This window comes from Catharus ustulatus, chromosome 2, assembly GCF_009819885.2.
Source record: "Catharus ustulatus isolate bCatUst1 chromosome 2, bCatUst1.pri.v2, whole genome shotgun sequence".
NCBI lineage: Eukaryota > Metazoa > Chordata > Aves > Passeriformes > Turdidae > Catharus > Catharus ustulatus.
In genome coordinates, this window is record NC_046222.1 from 91,365,244 (window position 1) to 91,388,164 (window position 22,921).

Genomic DNA, 22,921 nt, shown 5'->3' on the forward strand with positions numbered 1-22,921 from the left:
CTCCCTTGAATTATTCTAACAGGAATTGCCATCATCTTTATTTATTTATAATGAAGTTGGGCCCACTGTTTTTTAACAGAATCAGAAAACAGTAAACCAAGACAATAGTAAGAAGAAAATTAGGCAGTGCATTTCTATAAACCTTTCTTTATGTTCAGACTAAATACATTTAATTTTTATGAACAGATTTATTTTGTTTTGTAATACAGCAAATCAACTTTGCTATTGAAAAGTCATGGTAGATAGAACCGACAGTTCTCTTTCCTCGGCTGCTTTGGAAACTCTGGGAATTTTAAGATAAATGAACCAGAGGGATAAAACAGCTCTAGAAAGAATTTTAACTGTGTAGAGGGAAAGTGAGCCTTGCTCAGGCAGGACATTTCGTATTTGCATTTTCTGGCTAATTGTGCATTTGATTTGCATTTTCTCCCCAGTTAGTTACCCAAATATGTGTATTTAAATACTTCAGGATATACAGAAAGATCATATCTGAAGAGAGCCTCTTTTCCTCTAAATCTCTCTTCTTTTCTAAGGAGAGTTTCCTTTTCTGGTTATCTTCTGAAGCAGGCAGCCTCTGAGTCTTCAAGGTCCAAGGAATACAGCCAGCCTTTCAGGGGCTGGAGAATCCTTCACTATTCCTAAATACAGTAATTTCACGATTATAAACCGCACCGTTTTGACTAAAATTTTGGTCCGAACCTGGAAGTGCGGCTTATAATCAGTGCAGCTTATACATGGACAAAGAACAAAAAGTTTCTGTTTTAGTTTGGAGGACAGGTGTCTGCTGAGAAAGGCAGGAGCTTCTCTTTGAAATGGAGAATGTAAACCCCCTCCCTCCAAATTATTATAATTTTGAAATCAAGGGGCTTTCAGGCAAAAATATGGGAATTAGGAATAACAGTTCTTTTCTAGGGAAATTAAAATAGAAATGCAGTACTACAAAGAAGCAAACTCCAAACCCTGACAAAGTCAGAGTACAACCTGACACCCTGTCGGGCAGGGTGTTGGTAGCAGTCCCATTAAATGGTGGCTGCATCCTCCTGCAGTGACAGATGTGATTCAGTTGAAGCAGTGCTCCTGCAGAAGGTGCAGTTTCCCTCTGGAGGTCCAGTGGCAATGTGGAGAAATCCGGTTTTCCTCTGGAGTCCAGTGGAGAAGGGGCTCCCTTAGCATCCCAAAACCTCTGTTTTTATTTTGGTAAGAAATGTTGGGCTCTTCCCCCTGGCTGGAGCAACTTCCAATGGGATGCAGTAATTTTATCAGTCCCACAGTGGGACTCAATGGGCCATTAGCAGAAAATGACTCGCTGGAGGAAGGATGGGGTGTGAAAAGATAAAGAACAATGCCCCGCCTGGTTTCAGTGGATGGCTCATTATCAGAATATCTCCCACAGAGATAAGGATCACTGTCCCCACCCTCAACAGATGGTGATAGAATAGACTTTTTATCACACTCTGTATTGTAATATGCGGCTTATAATCGCGTGCACCTTATATATGGACAAAGAATGAAAAGTTGCTGACACCCATAGATGCAGCTTATACTCAATGCGGCTTATAATCGCGAAATTACTGTACTTAAAGTTTTCTCTGTGATCCAAGCCGATTGATTGTTAGTTGTTCTTGCCTTGTTTTTCTAAATTTAGATTATATTTTAAATTGATAGCAGAGACCTTTTATCCTGTGGCATCTGTGAATTTTTCCTGTTTCAGTCAGAGCAAAAATACAGCAAAAATCTTTGAAAATCACATTACTGTAACTTGTTGGTAGCACATAATAAATTTGTGAATTGTAAAGCACTATTCTCTCTTTCTCTCATGCAGGCTGGATTGCCATGTTGGGAGCCCTTTGGCTGCTAGTGCTAGCAGACATCCATGATTTTGAGATGATATTGAACAGAGTGGAGTGGGCAACCCTCCTTTTCTTTGCAGCATTGTTTGTTCTCATGGAGGTAATATTCTCTGACTCTAAAGCCTGAAGAAGTGCAAAAGCTTTCAAATGTGAATTATGTTCCTGGAGAGAGGCCTCCTGCTGGTTCAATCCCGCTGGAATATTTTTGATCAGATGTAGTTATGGTAATATGGAGAGGAATAGCAGAGAATGAAAGTTAGTTGGACCTCTTTCATATTTAAATTTTTTTATGAACTTGCTCTTATTCTCTTTCCATATTCTGCTTTTGTTGAATGTATCTGACAAAATCATTTTTCTATAATTTACATTTCAGTTTCTGAGTCTATTGTTGGTCTCTGTGTACAGATATTTTATCTGTATTTATGTTTGTTTGCAATTATTTATACAGATGATAGGAAAAATAATAGAACAAGATTAAATCAAAGCTGAAAAATGTTTCTAGTGCTGTCTGCTACATGCTGGCTACCAAATGGCCCAAGATATCTCATGGGAGAGTGATTTGAAAGGAAAATAATCCCGAATTTCAGTTTACAATGTTAATTTGAAAAATATTCAGCTCTTGAAATGCTTGAATATCTTGCTGTGTATTTTCTGTGTGCTTGTCTGCTTGATGACATCCCTGTCCGTCTGTGTTTTCATCCCCTTTTATTCCCTATTTGATGCTTTTTTATAGCTTGAGAGGATTTATTTTTACCCCAAATATTTGGATTTTTTTTGGTGTGGATTCTCACGTTAATTTTTTAATTAGGGTTCTAGAATACTGACTATTTTTTCAGTTGTGAATTGTTTGGTTTAAGTGATATAATAATGTTGTTGAAACATGACTGGCAATACCCAAGTGACCACTGACATTGCCATGGCTAGTGAATTACCTGAGTGAGAAACCTGGGAAAAGCCTGTGATAACTAATTTGCTCATATAGCCTCTTTCCTCCTCTCTTCCCTCCCAATAATTTCAAAGATCCCAAGAATTTGGAAATTGGAATCTATTAGAAAAAATCACCAGCAGGGGCAACATTTGAAGTAAATAGAAATCCAACTAACTCTTATTTATGCCAAAGTGGAAGTCAAAATCTGGTAACTACCAAGAAGATGAGTGGAAACTTTGATTATCATTATGAAGTTTTCTGTGAGCTACTACGTCTAAATTTCATCAGGAAATATTGATTTATTGTATGCTCATTAGAACATGCAATTTTAGCTCTCCATTTTATGAGGTTCCATATAACCTTGAATTTTCTAACTCTTACAGGCAAGCAATGCTGAAGCCATGTTTATTTTGTCTACTGCTGTTGAAACAGTTAATTAGTTGTGTTCCCTGATGTATTTATTGTTTGAACTTGGATTGACCAGCTGTGATTTGAGCGCTGTATGACTCCACAATACTATAGTATAATACAGAGGATGTTATTTTCCATTTACTGCCAGACTTTGAATATAACTATGATAATCCACTGAACTTCATTTTTTTGGTTTCTCAGGTCATCAGTGAATAGTTTTCTAATGAAAGAATATTTTTCCTGGCTCTCTAGAATAGCAGCCATTTAAGGTCATGAAAGAAACTTGTCCAGATAATCAAGAAAAAAATACAAGACATTGAATTCTTCCCACAATGGATGGGAAAACTGCTAATACACCACTGCTAATTTTTATCTGAAACTATTGCATTAGTAGGTGACAGTCCTTTCCAAGACATTTTTCTTTCCTTTAAGTTACCAGTGTCAAAAAGAAACTGGTCAAAACAAAGACATACATTGAAGTATAAGAAATCTTTCCATAGTCTAGGGCATCCAGAAATTGTCAGGCCACATTGCCCACCCTTGGTGATCCTTCAGCTTGGATAGTTCCCAGTATGAAACTGTCTCCTACTGCTATAAATGTTTTCTTTCCTATTACAAGGCACATTTAAAAACCTTTGTGGGTCTGAGGCTGCAAGTCATTTTGAGAAATGTGATTTGAGTTCCAGACATTTGGGAAAATGTGATTTGAGTTCCTGAACCAGGGGAACTGTTGAAGGTTCTGCCTTTGGGGGGGTCCATCAGTCCAGTCTGGTGCATCTTTCACAACTAAAAACTTGGAAAGCCTTTAGAGGTCTCTTGTTTTCTATTGCATCCCGTGGGTAATTAATCTTTACAACTTTAGTCTTTATCTGCAAGTAACTGTTTCATAAAAATCTATAAAAATCTTTCTACTTCTCCTGTCTCTGTAAAATAGTCCCTATGCCTCTCAGGATTACAATTCTTTGTTCACTTTTAATGCAGAAATTGGCATATTACCTTAATTCCTTCAGGCAGAGTTTATTTGCAAGAGTCATCATGACATACTGTCCACAAGAGGATTAAAGAAAATTTTATGCATAAATTAGACTTTGTTTTAAAATGGCACGTGATTTCTTTCTGCAGAAAAGCTCTGTTGTGAAGTGCCCCACAGGAACTAGTATGCCTGAAGACACCAATTAGTGCAATAATGCTTGCTCCTCTTAGAACACACAGGAATATCCAGGAGACCCTCTGTGCAGTTTACATGCAGGGAGGAGAGTGGCAGGCTACTAATTGCTGACCTTCACTTAGGTCCTTGCAGGAGATTGACACGGAGATCATAGAGACATCCTAAAGTTATTTATGTGATTTATATTGTCACAGTCTCTAATGAGATGGGCTACCTGCAGTCTCTCTTGCAGGAGTGATGTATGTGTCGTGAACATCTCTTTTTTTGAGTTCCAGAATGAATTTTGATGTTACTGAAAAGTAATACGTTCTGTTAGTAGATAATTAATAAGGCAGCAATATTAATTGAATGGGAATCTGGGCTCTAATTGCTGGCAACTATCTGTTTAAAAATTTGTCTTGAAGTGCGAACACAAAGCAATGATACAAAAAACTATTGTTGTTCATTAGGGATATTGTTTTTACATACATTTAAAAAGTCACTGTAATAACCTTTGAGTTGATAAAGCAACACAGCTTAGAAAGGACATAGTAACTTAAAATCACCAACAAGAATTAATTTCTAGGAAAGTTTCTCTTGGGAAGCCAAAGTTATGAAAAAATATTCTTTTTTTTTTTAAGTGAAAGGGGTATGTGCATATATTTAAAAATTTTGCTGCTTGTTTTCTGTATGCTGTATTTTTAATTGTATATATACCTTTCCTTGTTCAATGTATTGTTAAAACAATATTTCTGCGCGAAATTTTCTATGTGGTGATACTCAAACCACTATTATTCAGCTGATGTCCAACTGAGCTGAAGGTACAGGAATTTCCAGTCTGAATGAAAGCGCCTTAGTTGCTGACAAGACAGTGTTCCATATCACACCACTCAATCAATACTCATTAGGGTCTTTGACTGCATCTGTCATGGAATGTGACGGTATGCAAGTTGAATGCTTTTTTTTCCCCACTGCAGTCTCTGAAGGGCTCTGTCTGACTGCCATATGGGAGGGTTATATGGAGCTGTGTTGTGTGGACACTGACTCCTGCAGCTCTGTGAGGCACCGATGTCAGCAAGTGAGGTATTGCAGCTGACTGATTCTTTTACTTGACAGAAAAAAAATGAAAAAAGCCCACCAGCGTGGTCTGGGCTAAACCAAAAATTGTGTGATTTTCTCCCCTGAGAAACTGAGAAGTCATAAAATAGACATACCTTATTAAATCTGAAAATAGTACTCCATTCTTCATGACTGCAAGTAAAGAAAACAAAACCAAAGTGAAATAAAGGCTAGCACTCGTGAGTTAACATCACCCTTTTACCTTGTGGTCGAGGGAATGGGTCACTGTCCTTGGGTATGAAGACTCAATCTGTATTCGGTGTGCCCCAGGAGAGATCAGAGTTAGCACCACTAGGCTGAAGTCTTCCCATGTCTTTTCTTCTGTGGTAGCACCACAGGATGCTGTCTAAATGTCTGTACAGCTGGGAGTGGTTCTCACAGGGAGGATAGAACACTCTGATCCATGTTTTCCTGGGGTTCGGTGCTTACAGGGCTCACCTCCTTAGTTCACATGCCTAATTTGCACATTGGAGAGATGGATTTCCTGCCTTTCAGATGCTGCTGCCAATTTCCATCCACCCAAGATCTCTGCCCTGGCTTTTGCAGATGGATTCTGGTTTTTTGTAGTTTTTGTTGTAGGTTTTTGGCATTTTTGTTGAATGGGCCTGAGGCAGCTTTAGAACAGAAACATAATTTGTTTTTCTGTTTCTTCATCTGAGACTGAGCATGAGAGGCCTGATTTCATCTGGCCTTTGAAACACATGGTATGCTTCTATCTATATTTTGGGTTTGGGGAAGTTGGTTTAAAATCAGTTGTGTTCAGTTTTTAGAAAACACATATCCACTGAATAAAATCATCGTTACATTTCAGCCATTCTCTGATCCTGTGTCCCACGCTTTTGAGTAATACTACAGGTCATTTCAGTGCAACCTTAACTAGCTTCTGCAAATGCAGCCACCAATTTCTGCTGTGTCTTTTCTTGCCTAAAATTACTTCTGTAGAAGCTGCATGAGTTGAATATCAATACCTTCTCTTACATTCAGTGAAAAAAAGTAAGTATATCATGCAGTTCATTAGTTGATATCAATGTCTTTTTTTCCCCCGCCAGGCTTTGGCTCATCTGCACTTAATAGACTATATAGGAGAGCAGACAGCTTTGTTAATAAAGGTATGTTTAAAATATTTGTAATCTTTAACAGGTAAGAAAAATAGTTTTATTCCAGTAGAACAAGAAAGAATAATTTTATGTTGAATTTGATATTAATGATTGCATTCTTGTATTAGCAATATAACAAAGCATGTCATACTTTGGCATGGGTGATATTTAATATGTGTATATCTGTCCACAGCCAGAATAAACATAGCCACAAATGCAATAGAGAAACTTTTTTCTGTAGTCTAAACCCTCCAAAAATGCAAAGGTGTAAAAAGTATAAAAAGCTAAAAGTCAAAATTCACAGTTGCACAGTGTATTTTTTGTGTGAAATCTGAGTATTAGAAATATCAATCTTTGTATTTCTATATGTTCATGTTTTCTTGGAAGAAGAACTGTAATTGTGTTACTAAATGTTAGGCTATTTTATCTAAGATGCCTTTCCTATCTCAGAGCCTAAAGGAATAATAACTGTCGATAAATTAAAACCGTAAAGAACACGCAATTATGCCATGGGGGACACACAGAGCAGCACTGATCTCAGAGTTATAATTTTCTCTCTCAATTCCAGGTGGTTCCTGAGGATCAGCGCTTGGCAGTGGCCATCATTTTAGTGCTCTGGGTGTCTGCTTTGGCCTCCTCTGTGATTGACAACATCCCCTTCACAGCTACAATGGTAAGGTCTGTGCAGCACTGCACATCCTCCTCCAGGTGCTGGCAAGGGAGCTGAGCTTGCAGATTACAATTCGCTGCTTGGTTTTTTTGGGGTTTTTTTGACCTCTGCTGTGCTGTAACTTACTTTATCCTCTGAGATTGAATCAGTATTAGAAACTAACTCGTACTGTTAAGTACAGGCCATCGACCCCAGCAACTGCAGGGAGCTGTGGGACCAGAGGCACCGTTTTGGCTGCAGTTTTGTGTTTTCTTCTCTTATACCGACATGCATACTTGAAAAATAGAATTGTCTTTTTGATGGAAACTGTCACTATCCATCCACTGCTATCAATGTTTTTCCTCTATGTGTTGAGTAGTTGTGCTAATGCTTTTTTAACACCTGAACCTTTTATTGCTACCTTACTTTTGTAATTAGTTTAGAAACCACCAAATTTTGTTAAGCATAACAAATGCTTGTCAGCAACTGAGCTATAATATCAGAAAAGTATCAAATTATAACAAATTAGGGCATGCTCAGATAGGTTTATTCAATCAAGTTCTCTGTTTAAAGTGTGATAATTCATTCATTATACCACATAATGTTTCATTGTTACAGCTCTTTCTCAGCTAAGTATATATTTTCTTCACATTTTTTAATTCATTATTGGATGGTCATATCCACTCTAAACCTCTGCCAAGGTTTAAGACACTTCTTGTGTGGCATTTGACAAATTGGGCAGATTTGTAACAACACTATAAATATATATTAATGTGATATTTTGCTTTGATTACTGTGGTGTTTCCTGTGAAATTATATTGATTTAACCACAATAGACTGCAAGTAATAGGCATGAAAGGAAAGATTTGTTTGGGATGAGTCACCTCCCAGCAAATGCTTGAGGACTGTTGAGTAATAATGCAAAAATCTTCACTTAGAAGATACCCAGCTAGTCTATCAAAATTGGCTTGGAGCAATACCAAACAGCACTATGAAATGAGTGTGTTCCAGGAAATGGGACTGAAGTGCAAGAGTCCTTTGAGATGCCTGAAGAGCATTTCTTTTGTGTCTTTGAGGGTGGCAGATATAGATTGACAGGAAGGGATCCTTGTCAACATTTTAAGCTATTTCAAATTTATATTTTTCTCATTCTGTTCTGGGATGAATCTAAAAGACTGCTACAATTTTTTATTTTTTTTTAATAGACAGAGAGAAGAGACAGGAAGAAAAATACATGCATATTGTCACCTATGTAAAAGCAGTCATTAGTTGAGGTGTTAAGACGTTAATGTCCTATTTGGCAAACTAGAGTTGAGATTCATCTACTTCAGTGAATAGGCTGATACTTTAGTCTTTTTCATTCTGCATTAGAAAATACTTACAGAATGTTCTTAAGTAACTAGGTCCCAAGATCTTTAAATTACCATTTACAATTCTTTTTGATTCTCTGGTACTTTGTTCCTACTCTTAAAACAAGCAGTATTTAGTTTTGGAAGACTGTTTTTCAGTAAATGTGCCAAAGTTATGAATTTCTGATGAAGAATATTAAATACATTGAACCCAACTCTTTTGTAGAAGGACTTTTCATTAATCAGGGACTTCTATATATTAATTTGGTTTGACATTACTCAGTGATATAGGAGTATGGGGCACCTGCTATGATGTAGCCATTAATGATCCTGTCCTTTCCTGGGAAAAGGTTCCCGCTTCACAAATGACCCTGCACTAGCAATAATGAAAGAGAGATGTAGTGAATCCCTCCAGGTCTCCGTAAGTCTCCTCCAGTTGTGAACCAATGTCATGACAGTGGGTCAATCTCTCTTTTTCATTAGTCATAACTTTGATGGATCAAGTAGGGATGTGGAATCCACCAAGTTCCTTCAGATACAAAAAATCTGGCAGTTTCATAGATATCAGCTGCGTACTAGACTGACAAAAGTATTTGGAGGATGACATCTGCTTACATTGGGATTGCCATTAAGGAAGAAGGATTTAAGGGAAATCAGAAGCCAGTCTCATGGGATAATGGCTTGTTTGACTTGTACATGAATTCCTTAAATATCACTGATGATGAGAGGCAGAGTGGCAGCTCAGAGTCAAGGATGCTAATAGTGTCATTTCTGCTTTAGAAAGACAAGTATGCCATGATTTTTGTCCCATGTTTCAGGAATGAGGCTGTCTTGCCAGTCCCACTTCTTTTGATTGTGAGCCCTCGGCTGACTGTGGAAAAAACTACTGTGATGGCAAGAACATTGGGAAAGTTATACTGTTTTCTTCCTTCAGGGGTGGGAAGCTTCAAGACAGGTATCAGTTCATACTTGAGATGTCCCCAGTACTGCCTCTCTGCTGTTGGATAAGGTCTTCCACTCATCCCCTAAAACAATATGCAGTGCTTATTGTCCAGACTTGGAACAGGGAGAGAAGATGGGATGCACAATCAGTGTAGTTATTCAGAAATGCATCGAGGGGGAACAATCTTCTATGTGAGGTCACTGCCCCCTGAGCTGAAGGTACTGTAGATGTGAAATCTTTCAATTTTCTGTTGTGTGTAGTGTTTTGGCCCAGGACTACCTGAGAAACAGAAGAAATACAAAATTCCATTAGAGCCTGAGTCTTGACTTAGGTTTTTTAGCTGAAAGGAATCAAAACAGAAAAACCTGCAAATAGCTCTGTAGTTGTGATGTTGTGTTTCCTTTAAAAAACCAAGTTGATGTATGGTTGTCCGAACTTTCCTTTCAGTTTCTGTGTTTGTACTAGTGAGATAATCAAATTCATAATAACTTGTTTTGTGTAGAGAAAAAAAAAAGGAAAAATATTAATGCCTAATTAATGGATCTTCAGACTAAAAGTTTCACTTTATTTTTGGATAATTGATAAATGATGTTTGGATAAATTTTATTGCTTCATGTAAAGTTTCAGATTTGACAACATTAAAATTTATAGCTGTCTTAACAGTCAGTTAACTCACCTTAAGAGGATATGAAAAGTGGAAGTTGTAGATTGATATTTTGAAAAGGAAATTAGAATATATCTGAGCCGGCATTACACAGAATTCTAGGAAATAAACTATTTTATGATTTGAAGTAATGAAAACCAAAAAGGAAAATGGTTCCCTGGAAGAAATTATTGGCATTGTCAAGAGATTCTATGTATCTATGTAGGCAAATTAGGATTCTTCCTTATCCTTAAGAACAAAAAAATAAATATTTTCAGTTATTTTAAGATGGCTCTACTTCAAAGTGCAAAGTATTTGTGTGTTTAAACCGACTGAACATATCAATGATTTTCAGTAGCCTTCAGCAACATGGAGAATATTTATGTCTTACTAAAATATTCTGAAATTACAAAAATCAAACCAACATATCATCTGAATTGTCTTGGCCTGAAAATACTTTTTCAGTGCAACACTGTTGGTCAAAATCTTCTCTGCTCTAGACAAGAGTAAATCTGGTATAACCCACAATCAGAAATGTCAGTACCATATGGAATTCATGTATGGAAGTTGCTAAACTGAAAACTGTGAAGAGGGCAGAACACAGCATGTATTTTTTGCTAGAGCGGATGCTGTAGCAAAGATAATTGCCTACAAGAAACAACGGAATGAGTTTCTAAGTGCACTTATCATAGGTTGAATACTTTTATTGTTTCTGTCTTGCCAAAATTCTCGCATTTTTAAAATTAAAATAGAGCATTGAAACTGCATGAAGGAAAAACATTTTTAGAAATACCTTCTAATTGTTTATTTAAAATTATTTCAAAATTCTTAATTCTGTATGCAAAGACAATAAACTACACCAAAACAAGATGGGAGCACTGAAAATAGCCCAATGAACTGTAATGCCAGGACTTCACCCTTCACTCTAAATTGAAAAGTGAAAATTCAGCTCCCTAATTAAATATATGTCTGCATGAGTGAGTGTTTATTGCATTTCTTTGCATAAGTATGCCTGGCAACTGTGATAGCTATCTGCAAGTGATAGGAAAATCAATCATTTCTTGTCACCAAGTAAAAGATACACTGTAACAAAGTATTGTAAAATTATAGAATTGACTATTTCACTTGGAAGGAACCTATAATAATAATTCGATACAACTGCCTCAACAAATCAGGACTGAGCAAAAATTAAAGCCTGTTATTGAGGGCATTATCCAAATTACCCTTAAACCCTGAAAGGCTTAGGGCACTGAATGCCTCTTTAGGAACCTTTTTCCAGTGTTTGACCACCCTCTTAATACAGAAATGCTTCCTAATGTCCAGTCTGAAAGTGTTATGATTCAGCTCTGAGCCATTGCCTTGTATTCTGTCACTGGATCCCAGAAGAGCTCAGCACATCCATCCCTACTTCCCCTCTTCAGAAAGCTGTAGAAAGTAATGAAATCACCCCCTCATCCCTCTTCTCCAACTCAGCTGCCCCTCACAGGACACACCTTCCAGCCCTGTCACCAGCTTTGTTGCCCGCATCTGGACATGCTGAAGGACTTACATACCCTGCAGCCCTCTGGGCTCTGCCCTTCAGCCATGTCTTCACCCAGTGCACTGTGAACCTGCTCATTCTACAGCTGGACAGCTCATCCATACAGTGAAGAACAGCATCAAAATCCTTCCTAGGATCCAGAAAAACTACATTCACTGCCTTCCCTTCATCCATGAGGAGGGTGACTTTATCATAGAAGGGCTTTCCTTCTGTGAACCCCTGTTGGCTGTGCCTGATGATTGTATTGCTCTTTACATGCCTTTTAATGGTATCCAGTATAATCTTCTCTATATTTTTCCACAATCTGAGGCTAGACTAAAAAGTCTATGTTTCTCTGGGTCTTTCTTCATTCTCTTTCTCTCAACTGGAATAATATTGATAAGCTGCCAGCCAGCAGGAACACTCCCAGCTTCCCAAGAGTTTTGGTGGATGATCAAGAAGGGTCCTGCCATAACCTCTGCTGGCTTCTTCAGTACTCTGGGATGGTTCCCATCATGCTTCATGGGCTTGTGAATATTCAGCTGGTACAACTGGTCCTTTTACAGTTTCAGGGTCCCAAATTTTGAGTTTGAAAAATACTTAGTGAGAAACTCTGTGAACTCTGACTGTATGTAAAAGGCTGTGTTGCCAGCTGAAAATCTAGTATATATAGTTATACTTGGGTATTTCCTAAAAAACACCAAGATAATGTTCTATCATAAAAAATTCATTAACCAGGAGCTTGGCTATTATATTTCTCTCATTTTAATTTTGACAAGGGTTTTTTCATGTTTCATATCCATCTTTCTTTGTCTGCAGAATAAATGTATTGATGCTCTATGTGTCATTCTATTAAACCTCTGTTATTTATCTTCCCTTATCAACAGGCTGAACTCACAATTACATTCTTTGACAGCAGACTTCCTAATTTTTAAGGCCTGGACTTTGCTAATATTGTCATGTTTAAATAGCTATGAATTTCTGCCCTTAGAATTTTAAGTGACCTGATTACCAGTATGCTGGTATTACCAGTATTATATTACCAGTAGGCTCTTTAGTTTAACTGATGTTTTATCAGCTATATATGCGGAAGCCATCTGTTTATATTTTCTTTTATTACCAGAAGTAAAAAGACAGCCACAGTAAATCCCTCTTTCAGCTGAGTTTAAATACTACTTTGTCAGCAGAGCAACAAATAATTTCTGTGAATCATCTGGCTGACAAGGTGACTTAGTCTCTGACAGGCCTTAGTTAGAAAGTAAATAATTTTTGGCCCACTTTTTACCATCTCTAAAGCTATCAGATGCTTTTCTCTTGCAGTGCTGAATGTTTCACATGTATCTCCTGTTCTTAATGCCAGCTTTATTTCTGGAATTTCCTTGCCCTCTCCCCTTCCAGAGTTATCTATGACGTCCTGCATTTCACTGCTCAGTAAAAGTGCAAGACTAGGCAGTTGCCATCTGCAGCAACAGAGCAATCATCAGCCATTTTGGGAAGCTACAAATAGTTTGTTTTCTATTAATGCATATTCTCTGCAGTTTTCACAGAAGACATCTTTGCCACAAGAAGCTCTCAGCAAAGTGTGTGTAATGAAGTCTCACGGTGTAGAGCAGCAATATGTCCTTAAAATAAAAGTGTGAATTGCTGTTTCATAGACATTTTGTACAAACAGACAAACCAGATAATATCATAGGAGCATGGAATGTTTTAAGTTGGAATATCTTAAGATTATCCAGTTCCAACCCTCCTGCCATGGCATGGGAAAACTTCCACTAGACCAAGTTGTTCAAAGCCCTGTAAAGTAACCTGATCTTTAACACTTTGTCCATATAGAAGAAAAAAGTGTTAAATGAGACCAGCCCCGTATCAACCATTGGGTTGTCAACGGGCTCCCCTTGGACATTGAACCATTGATCGCAACTCTTTAATTATGACCATCCAGTCAATTTCTTATCCATCAAATGGTCTGTCCACCAGATCCATGCCTTTCCAATTTGGGTGAAAGCCATCAGATTTGCCAGGCACCATTTGCACTTAGTGAAGCCATGTTGGATGTCATCAATCCCTTCCTTGTTCTCCATTTGCCTTAGCATACTTTTCAGAAGGATCTTCTCCATGACCTTGCCAGGTACCAAGGTGAGACTGATTGGCCTATAGTTTTCCAGGTCTTTCTTTTTCTCTTTTAAAAATGAGGATTATAATCCCCTTTCCAATCAGTGGGAGCTTCTTCCTCAGCTGCCTCCCTCAGGACCTGCAGATTTATCTCATCAGGTCCCATGCACTTGGGGGCCTTCTGTTTCTTTAGAATGTTCTCAAACCTAATCTTTTCCTACAGCAGGTGGTTCTTCATTCCCCCTAACCTTGCCTTCTATGACTTGAGCAATGTGGCTGGAACACTTGCTGGTGAAGATCAAGACAGAAAAATTAATGAGTACCTCAGCCATTTCCTTGTGTCCGGGATAACCAGGTCTCCTATTTCCTTCCTCCACATTTTCCTGAGTCTTCTTTTCATCACTGAAGTACCTATAGCAGCTTTCCTTGTTGCTCTTGCTGTCCCTGGCCAGATTTAACTCTGTCAGGGTTTAACTTTCCTAAACTGTTCACTGGCTACTTGTATAATCTCTCTCTATTACTCCCAGATTACCTCTCCTAGCTTCCACCCTCTGTAAAGTTCTTTTTTCTTCTGAGTTTGTCGAGGAGTTCCCTCTTCATCCATGTAGGCCTACTGGCATGTTTGCCTGATTTTTTCTTTGACAGGATGTGCTTCTGAGCTTGGAGGAGGTGATCCTTGAATATTAACCAGTGTTTTTGGGCCACTCTTGACCTGCTAAATTCTGCTGCACTGCATAGCTATAGGTAACATGCTTAAGTGCTCTTCTTGCACAATGGGGATGTGCAAGCACTTGTACAAGTGTTATCTTTGGGAAGCAGAAATAGCTGAGAGGGTTTCACTCTTTGTGAGTCTACTACTCATCCCAGGAGGAGATGCTCACTGAAAGAGCAGTACCAGTACCCCTCCTCTGGTCTCCTCTCTGCATATCTGGTGGGGCGTGGGGCATTATTTGCTCTGCACTCAAAAGCTGTCTGGCAACAGCTTTAGGACTGACCTCAACGACAGGAAATATTGAAACACTAAATCACTTTTAAATAAATATAACTTAATTTTGTATTGCATATCATGTTCTAGTTGTGAAAGTTTGAGAGAAATAAAGTTGGTGATGAGAAATTACTTATTTCTTTACTGTTTCATACAAAAAACAGACAAGATGCTGGACATGCTGGACCTTCTTTATGCCTTAAAATAGAAATAGACATCTTTGGGCAATGTAAAATTGAAGAATAATTGTTTAAAATTAGCTTATTTAGGCTAATCAATTGGAGGGTTTAAGAGGGATGAGTATCACAACTGGTGGAAGGAATGGAGAAAGAGTTGTAATTCCTCATAAAGCCCATGTATTGCTCCATACCAAAACAACACATGCAGTCAATAAAGGTGAACATCACTCAGCCATCAAAGTGAAAGCATTTTTCAGGAAGCAGAAGAGATCGTACCTCTTGAGGGTGAATTGTGAAATACATTAAAATGACAAATTGGTGGATTAAAAGTCATAACTCTGTTCACTACCGAAACTCCTAAACTCTAAGAAAGCATTAATTTTAAGATAGATCACAGTTATTTTCTCAAATATCTTCCTACTTCATGTCTTACTATTCCACATTTTTTTATTCTTTCTCTTTCCCTTTTGGTCCCATAGACCTCTGAACATGTTAAAAACAGGAGAATAATATTGTCACCTCTCCCCAATAACTCTCTATACAGGTACTGATCACACCATTTTTTAAACCAAGTGGTCACCAAAGTATGTTGACCTCAAACCACTTTTCTAAACTAAGGTGAAGTTGTTTAGCTCTGAAGAATGTTACTGGCTGAGAACTGGTGCTAGATCTTGCTAGAAAGCCTGCCTGCTGTATTTTTTGGGGTCTATACCAATTGCCTTATGAAGTCTATTATGCCTTCCTACAAATCTTATTATATTTTTCAGGTTTTTTTTTGGTTTTGTTTTTGTTTCTTAAATTTTTATTTTATTTGCTAAAGCAATTAAATGAAATTCATAAAACTGCCTGTTCTGTTTTTGGCTGCCATGGAATTATTTTTCTTAGTAATAGCTGCTACTGTGCTGTGCTTTGGATTTACTATAGGAATAATCTTGATAACACACTGATGTTCTGGTTGTTGCTAAGTAATGCTTACCCCCAGTCAAGAACTATTTATTTTTCCATGCTGTACCAGGGAGCAGGAGCACAAGAAACTGGAAGGTGGGTGAGAGAGCATAACCAGGATAGCTGACACAAACTGGCCAAAGGGATATTCCATACCATAGAATGACACACTCAGTATATAAACTGTGGGGAGATGTCCAATTGTCACTAATTGCTTCTGGGGGGTGGGCTGGGCAGCAGAGAACAGGTAGTGAGCAATTGTATTATACATAATTTATTTGTCTTCCCTTGTACTACTTTTTCTGTCTCTCATTTTCATTAAAATAGCACAAAAAATATAATAATAATCTTATTTAATATCATGACAATGATTAATTATTGTAACAATATTTTTTAAATAATTAAATTGTTTTTATCTTAACCCAGAAGGCTTAATGCTTTTTCCTGATTCTTTTTTCCCTCTAAGGGGAGGTGTGGGGGAGTATGAGATAGGAACCACATGGTGCTTAGTTGCTGGATGGCATTAAACCATTTGCAAATATTTCCCAGTGAACTAAATCTACATTCTCTGGTAAATATAATGTTGAAATAAGAAGTAAAATAACTCTGATCTGCTTATGAATTCAGAAGCCTGCCAAATGGAATTTTCTCGAATTTTCCTTAATAGATCAGATAATTTTGGTTACAAAAAGGATTTGTAGTATTTTGGTTACTGACTCATGATCTACAGCCATCTTCACTGGGCATCTTTTACTGTCATTTCAAACGAGAAGAGGATTCACATCTCTGTCCTTTAGCTTTCAAGAAATGAAAGGGTAATTGATTTATAGTCACTGTCAGTTCCCTGCAGACCTAGAGGGTCTCATGGAGGACACTCAAAACCTGAAGACAGCCCCAGTTTTGTTAGCAATACTTGTGCCAGGCTTGGCCTAATGTCAATAGCTTCTCCTCAGCTATGGGACTAGCACAGTCAGGCGAAAACATGAGTATAAATCAAGCATATGATGCAAATAAACTAATTAAGAAAAGCAACATCAAGAATAAAACAATTCCCTCCCTCTCCCTCCCCCATATTACTCTTTGGATTTACTGGTGGTTTAAGCTTTCTCCTTTAATGAACTTTACTTATGTTGTGCCGATGGTTGGATAATGTTCTCTGATTCTCTCTCTTTTCCTCTTGAACCACAGATTCCTGTGCTTCTCAATCTGAGTAAGGATCCAGATGTTAACTTGCCTATGAAACCATTAATCTTCTCATTGGCCATGGGTGCTTGTCTTGGAGGTAAGAGTTTATGTGAGAGAGCTGACATAAGGTAATAGCTATGCAATTATTGCATGTATAAACCAGCACAACAAGTTCAATCATTTTGCTGTACAAGGCATATGGAGGGCCTGATTCAGCTCCTTTGACTTCAAAGCACTCCTGGATGAAGATCCCAGTCAGTTGCTGCTGCCACAATAGGATTTTTGCAGTCTGTGTTTGAAGTCTGTATCTGCATAATCTACAAACATACAAAGGAACAGTCCAGATGGTGCTGATAGGGTTCTGATCTTTTGTGAGAGAAAAGACAAAGATACATTCGGCTTTCAGAACAGAAAGCCGTCATTGCTCATTGAAAAGATGCAGAAAATGTATAATAGCTAAGATCTGAATGCTTGATTCAAAATCTGCTGAAGTCACTGGGAGATTTTCTGGCTGGTTTACAGAACTTATTTCAGTATCCATTTTCTGACCTATTTGTTACTCCTCATTCTAAGGAAAATACTTTTGGGAAAATATATTTATTTGGGAAATGTATCTCTAATAATGAATCAAACAGCCATTCTTCTATTGCCCATCTTGGTGTTAAATAGGATTTTGTATATTGTCAGTACATTAGCACAAAACAAGGAGTTGTTTTTTTAAATTACAAAGATTGCATGTATGGACTGTAGGCCCTGGATTTTGTCTCTATTTTTGTAAGAAAAAAAGAGAATAGCAATCCAGTAGTTTTTAAATTGATACTTTCAAGGATTTTTAAAAAATATTTTGGAACTGGTTTGTGAAAGCATTACAATATAACATCTCCATATAGCGAGTCCACTAAGTGCCATTAAAATGTGTAAGTTTTAAATGACAAATAAAGTGAATTTTTTTTTACTACTTACAATTTTAATGCTAATTACATAGTATTGGCTATGTTTTGGTCCCTAAATATTTAGGTAGTTAAGTTATTTAAAGTTGCAATTAATAACATGTTGTTCCACCACAGATCCACCCCTTCTTCCCTTCCATGCCCCTCCAAACAGCTCCTGTGACTCCACAGGGATAACTAAAGCACTTTTGTGTGCAATTCACGTTCAGGTTTGTTTATTCAGCTAAGTGATTGCTAGTACAAGTGACCTTAATACCTAACAGTGATTATAGTGATGTAATTTACAGATTGAATTTTAAGAGCATCTTTCAAAGGCAGGACAATTTCACACCAGTTAATCATTTGAGGAATATCTCTTTGTACTCATCATTACTCATCATTATATTGTGACTTTAATCTCTTTCTCTTTAAAACCAGTGATTGGAATAATCAGCATATCTTCATATAGATGTTTACCATGAAAATGTTGTACTTCCTCACCTTTTTATAGGACTCAGAGTTCTTAGAGGTTTTTTTCAACCTAAATGATACTATGATTCTGTGAATTTGTTGATCACTGAACATACTTTCATTTCATTAAATTTTTCAGATTAAAAGAAATAGCATAAGGAATATAAAATTAGGCAGATTAGGCTGATATATTCTGAGCGGGATGCACTTTATGAATCTTGGAACCTTTACCAGTCTCAGCTGATTTTCCTAAAATATCAGTTATCATCTTAACCCAAATTCCTTTAATTTGATTTGTTGAAGGGATGTCTGGATTTTGAGAGACTTCTCTGTGCATGCAATATGAAACAAAAGTAAAAATGTAAACAGAACCATGAAAATTATTTAAATTAAAGAGATTAGAGATCCATAGGAGGTACCTAGGGTTCAGATATACTCCATACAAATATTTGGATAAAAGGTTAGATCATTATTAGCAAAAGCTTAAACTTTCCTGACTGTTCTCTATTAAGATAAAGCTGAGCATATGCTGAGTTATACTGGCAAATGTCTTCTAAGGAGTGTTAGGCTGCAATTTAATATGCTTTTGATTTTCCATTGATGAAAAGCTAATGGACAGGAGCTTATTGTTGGAGAATAAGAAGTATGTGAAAGCTTTAGCTTTCAAAGATGCAGCCTTGAAAAGTGAGGGAAATAAGGCTTTTCTTTCTTAAAAAAGGAAATGTTGAAGGTCCTTAAAGATAATTTCCAAAAGAGAATTCCCATCATCCCTGAAGTGTGTGGAGGAATCCTCGAGGTAGGCTAATGCAGTTGCAGAATAGATGACAATGATATCATTACTGCCTGGTGCTTAGGGCAAAAGATTGGATCTTATCACTGCTTATGCAACCAAGGGAACTTGACAAACAAGATATTTTGTAGAAGATTCTTATGAAATAATGGATTACAACTACATATTATAGGGTTAGCTGTTTGCTACATAATGCAGAATTTAATTTCTGGTAATACGATAACATTTCTGTAGCTCAGAGTAAACACTACTAATGTGTCTGTAAAGGGAGCAACAGCATTTGTGCCTGTCTAGGAAAACGGCATCCATTTTCTCCTAAAAATTTTCCCGTGGTTGCAATTACTTTTTTCCTATTGCCACAAAGTGCACAGGCAGCTACATATTTGGAAGATGATAGGATGAGAAAAGGCAGTAATTTTCCTTCATTGCTTTAGCTGTTGTCTTGGAAATGAAAGAAGGATGGAGTCAGTCTCAAATACGATGAAAAGACCTTTGATGGTATAACTGCCACGTAGTTTTCATTGTGTCCCAAAAGAGAGCTGCTGCTGCTGCATTTCTGTCTTTCATGGCCTGGTGCTCAGACAAAAGGAGGAAAGGAACATCACATAGATGCTCCTTGTTCTGTGAAATGTGTCTCTGAAAGTGGGAAAGGATGAAAAATCCTGTCTCTTAATCAAGAAAGCCAAGGCAGTGATGACGATGATGAGTTCCTGGTGAGGGTGTCACAATTTCAAATTCTTTCAATATCCCTCATAGCTGGCCTGTTCCTTTTGACAGAAATTTTCTTGTTCAGGTCAGGTCAATCTCACACAGTTAAGAAATAAACATGAGAATTTTCCAGGTGACCTGGTTCTGGAAAGTTAGATCTACATTTGTCCCTTTCTTTAAGAATTTAAGGACATAGGTAGTAAGTTAGGAGTATGGTACCCCACCTTCCACATTTGGTGATGGAGACAGCAGTATGACCAAGGTGTTTATTCATCCACTGAAATTGCCAGATGATCTCTGCAGAGCACATTGGAGCCCCTCATGTGACTGAGAGGAGTTCCCAAAGACAGGTGAAATGAATTCAGGCTTTTGGGGATTTTGGTTGGTCAAATCTTCTGGATGCTGACCAATCCTATTAATTCACATCTTTCTGGGCATTTGTGGTCAGGCTGTCTAAGCATCTGGAAAAATTGTGTTGCTCATGGAATTTTAAAATGCATGATCTGCCAGTATTTCAATTGCATGTTAACGGTGAAGGGAAAGAAAACAGGAAATATAAAAGGTACTAAAGGAAGTAAATGAGGAAGAAACTTCTGGGGTGTTCTGATGAATTTGTATCTATATAACTTTTGCATGAGAGGGCACTGACTAAAACTTCATTCATTAATGTTTTGTATTCTACTACTTGACGGAATTATTGCACTCTGGAGACTGAGTTTTATGTAGACCTTCCAATAGTGTCTAGGGAATGCTGAAATTCTGGAGAGCAAATGAAGGTTGCTAGCTACAGCAATTTCAGAAGAAGAGGAACTGTAATTGCACTTTTTATTTCAGCTCATGACTTTTAAGAGAGCATAAAATAAGGATTCAACTTAAAATGAGTGAGTGTACAGTCAGAAATTCACCTGTTAAGATTGTTCAATTGTGTAGAACTAGACTATTTACTGAGCTAAGAGTTATAGCTAAGATATTATTTCGGGGTTTTTCTTCATTTGACATTTAAAAAGTTGGCATTTATTTACCTTTTAATCTCTTTCTCTCTTTATTTATCATGATTTATAAGAAGTATGCTTTTAAAAAAAGAGCAAAAGAAAAATATCAAAATAATTTTTTTGAATTTCCTACCTTTTGGAATCTGAGTTGCTAGCATAGAAAAGTGTAAAAACTTTGCTGCAGTGACTAATAATGTGGTCCAGAGGGGATATTTTTTATAATACATAGTTTTGCACTATTTTCCTTCTTTGTGTATTTTTCTGAAGGAGAACACCTGAAAGTCATTACTGTTACAATTCTGCAGAAATGGGCAGTTTCTAGGAGGCATTCAGGCCATACAACTCAGTTGTAGGCTCTGTGACAAGACAGGAGGCAGGAAGAGAGGATAGCTGGCACTTTTCTTCTAACCTTACCAGGTCAAAACCCAGGTGTGAATAAAATTCATTATCCACAGGACACTGTGCTAATTACAGCTATTACAGCCATCCCACAGTGCAGCTAAACAGTGGGATTTCTCTCAATAGTCCAGTGCTGTAGCTGTTCTGCCTCTCAGCAGCCCTCCTTAGGTCCCTGGTGCAGATGGGGCCTTGCACAGTGGAGTATCACTGATTTATTATTCCTGCCTATTCTGCTCAATAAAATCCTAAACTAGGTTTAAACCTTTAGACACACTGAAGGTATAAAGCTAAAAATATTGTTTATATTCATAAACCAACCTTCCTTCTCTGCAATATGAGGAAAAGTTATATCTTTCAGAAAATATAAAATGTAATAAATATACAATAATTAACATTATGAAAAACTGTAGCTACTTTTCTATAGTTACAATAGATCGAATTTGCGTAACATTTTTCAATCTGAAATATTAAAAAAGTCTACCAAAAATTTAATTCATGGTGCAGAAATATTGCTGTTATTTAGGAGGAGCAGTATTCAGCTTTGGATTTGATATTTATTATTGTACAAAATGTGTAATTGAAACTGTAGGAAAATTTTTTGTTAGAGACAATATATGTACCTGAACTTGATTTTAACCAGGACACGAATATTGGAAAATCCTATTAGTTCTAAAAGAGCCTTTTAATGACAAGAAATCCTGGGGCTCAGTTCTATGTCTTATGGGCAAAGCAGTTCAGATTCAGATGAATATTTTATTTTTCTATATAAAACTCAATCAAAATAAAAGGGTCGTACTGTAGGGAATAGAGCAATCTTTCAAAAGGAAAAGGATGTTGCTGGTCTTGATTTTGAAATGCAGGCAAATCAAATAGGCAAATTTTGGAAATACCTCACAGTTTTCATTTAAAGACCACAGGGCAGTCTTTAGCAGTGTTATACCTTTAAATTGTACATATCTAGATGCATGTTTTTTGTATGTCTTTCACTAATATCTAATTTGCTCTCTAAATGTACTTTGCATTGTTTTTATGATGTTTGCAGTGATGGATATTAATTCTATAGTGGCTGCTGTCCATGGTATTACTCTTTTCTTGTTCTTAATATAGAACTCATTCAGATGTTACCTGAAAGTTTGGTTGTAGTATGAAAAACATTGGATATAAGCATGAGGACTCTTTTCACTCAATTAATACCTGAGTGCCCAAACTGTCCTCTTGCTTTTTTCTGTAACAGCCAGAATCTGTAACCTTCTATAAAAACCCCGTTGCTCTTTTCCTTAGCTCTTTCAGGATTTTATGCTCTGCGTTATCTTCATGCTTTTTCAGTTTGAAGTTCTTAAAGCCCAGCAGTGCTGAAAAACCCTTGGTGTGAGACCAAGGCTTGTTTCCAGACTCCCTGCAACTAAAGGATACTTTCTAAGATTGCCAAAAATTGTCCTCTGGGGTATGGAAGAGATACAGAACAAAATGTTGAGCTTAAAATGTGAAACCAGGCAAAACTAAGTGTGTCCATTGACAGACATATCTTTGTCTGTATGAAGGCTGTATCAGAGACCAGTTTGGTTTTAAGA

The 22,921-nt window shown here is 37.2% G+C and overlaps 1 protein-coding gene across 3 annotated transcripts in view; it reads left to right on the top strand.

The window, feature by feature from the left end:
* OCA2 (OCA2 melanosomal transmembrane protein) overlaps positions 1-22,921 on the top strand; it is a 190,701-nt gene that overhangs the window by 120,662 nt on the left and 47,118 nt on the right. For all 3 annotated transcript variants that reach the window (XM_033053545.1, XM_033053547.1, XM_033053546.1), the window contains 4 exons: positions 1,823-1,950; positions 6,505-6,564; positions 7,121-7,225; positions 17,065-17,158. In XM_033053545.1, the coding sequence (XP_032909436.1) occupies positions 1,823-1,950; positions 6,505-6,564; positions 7,121-7,225; positions 17,065-17,158 (387 nt within the window). The remainder of the gene's footprint in view (positions 1-1,822; positions 1,951-6,504; positions 6,565-7,120; positions 7,226-17,064; positions 17,159-22,921) is intronic.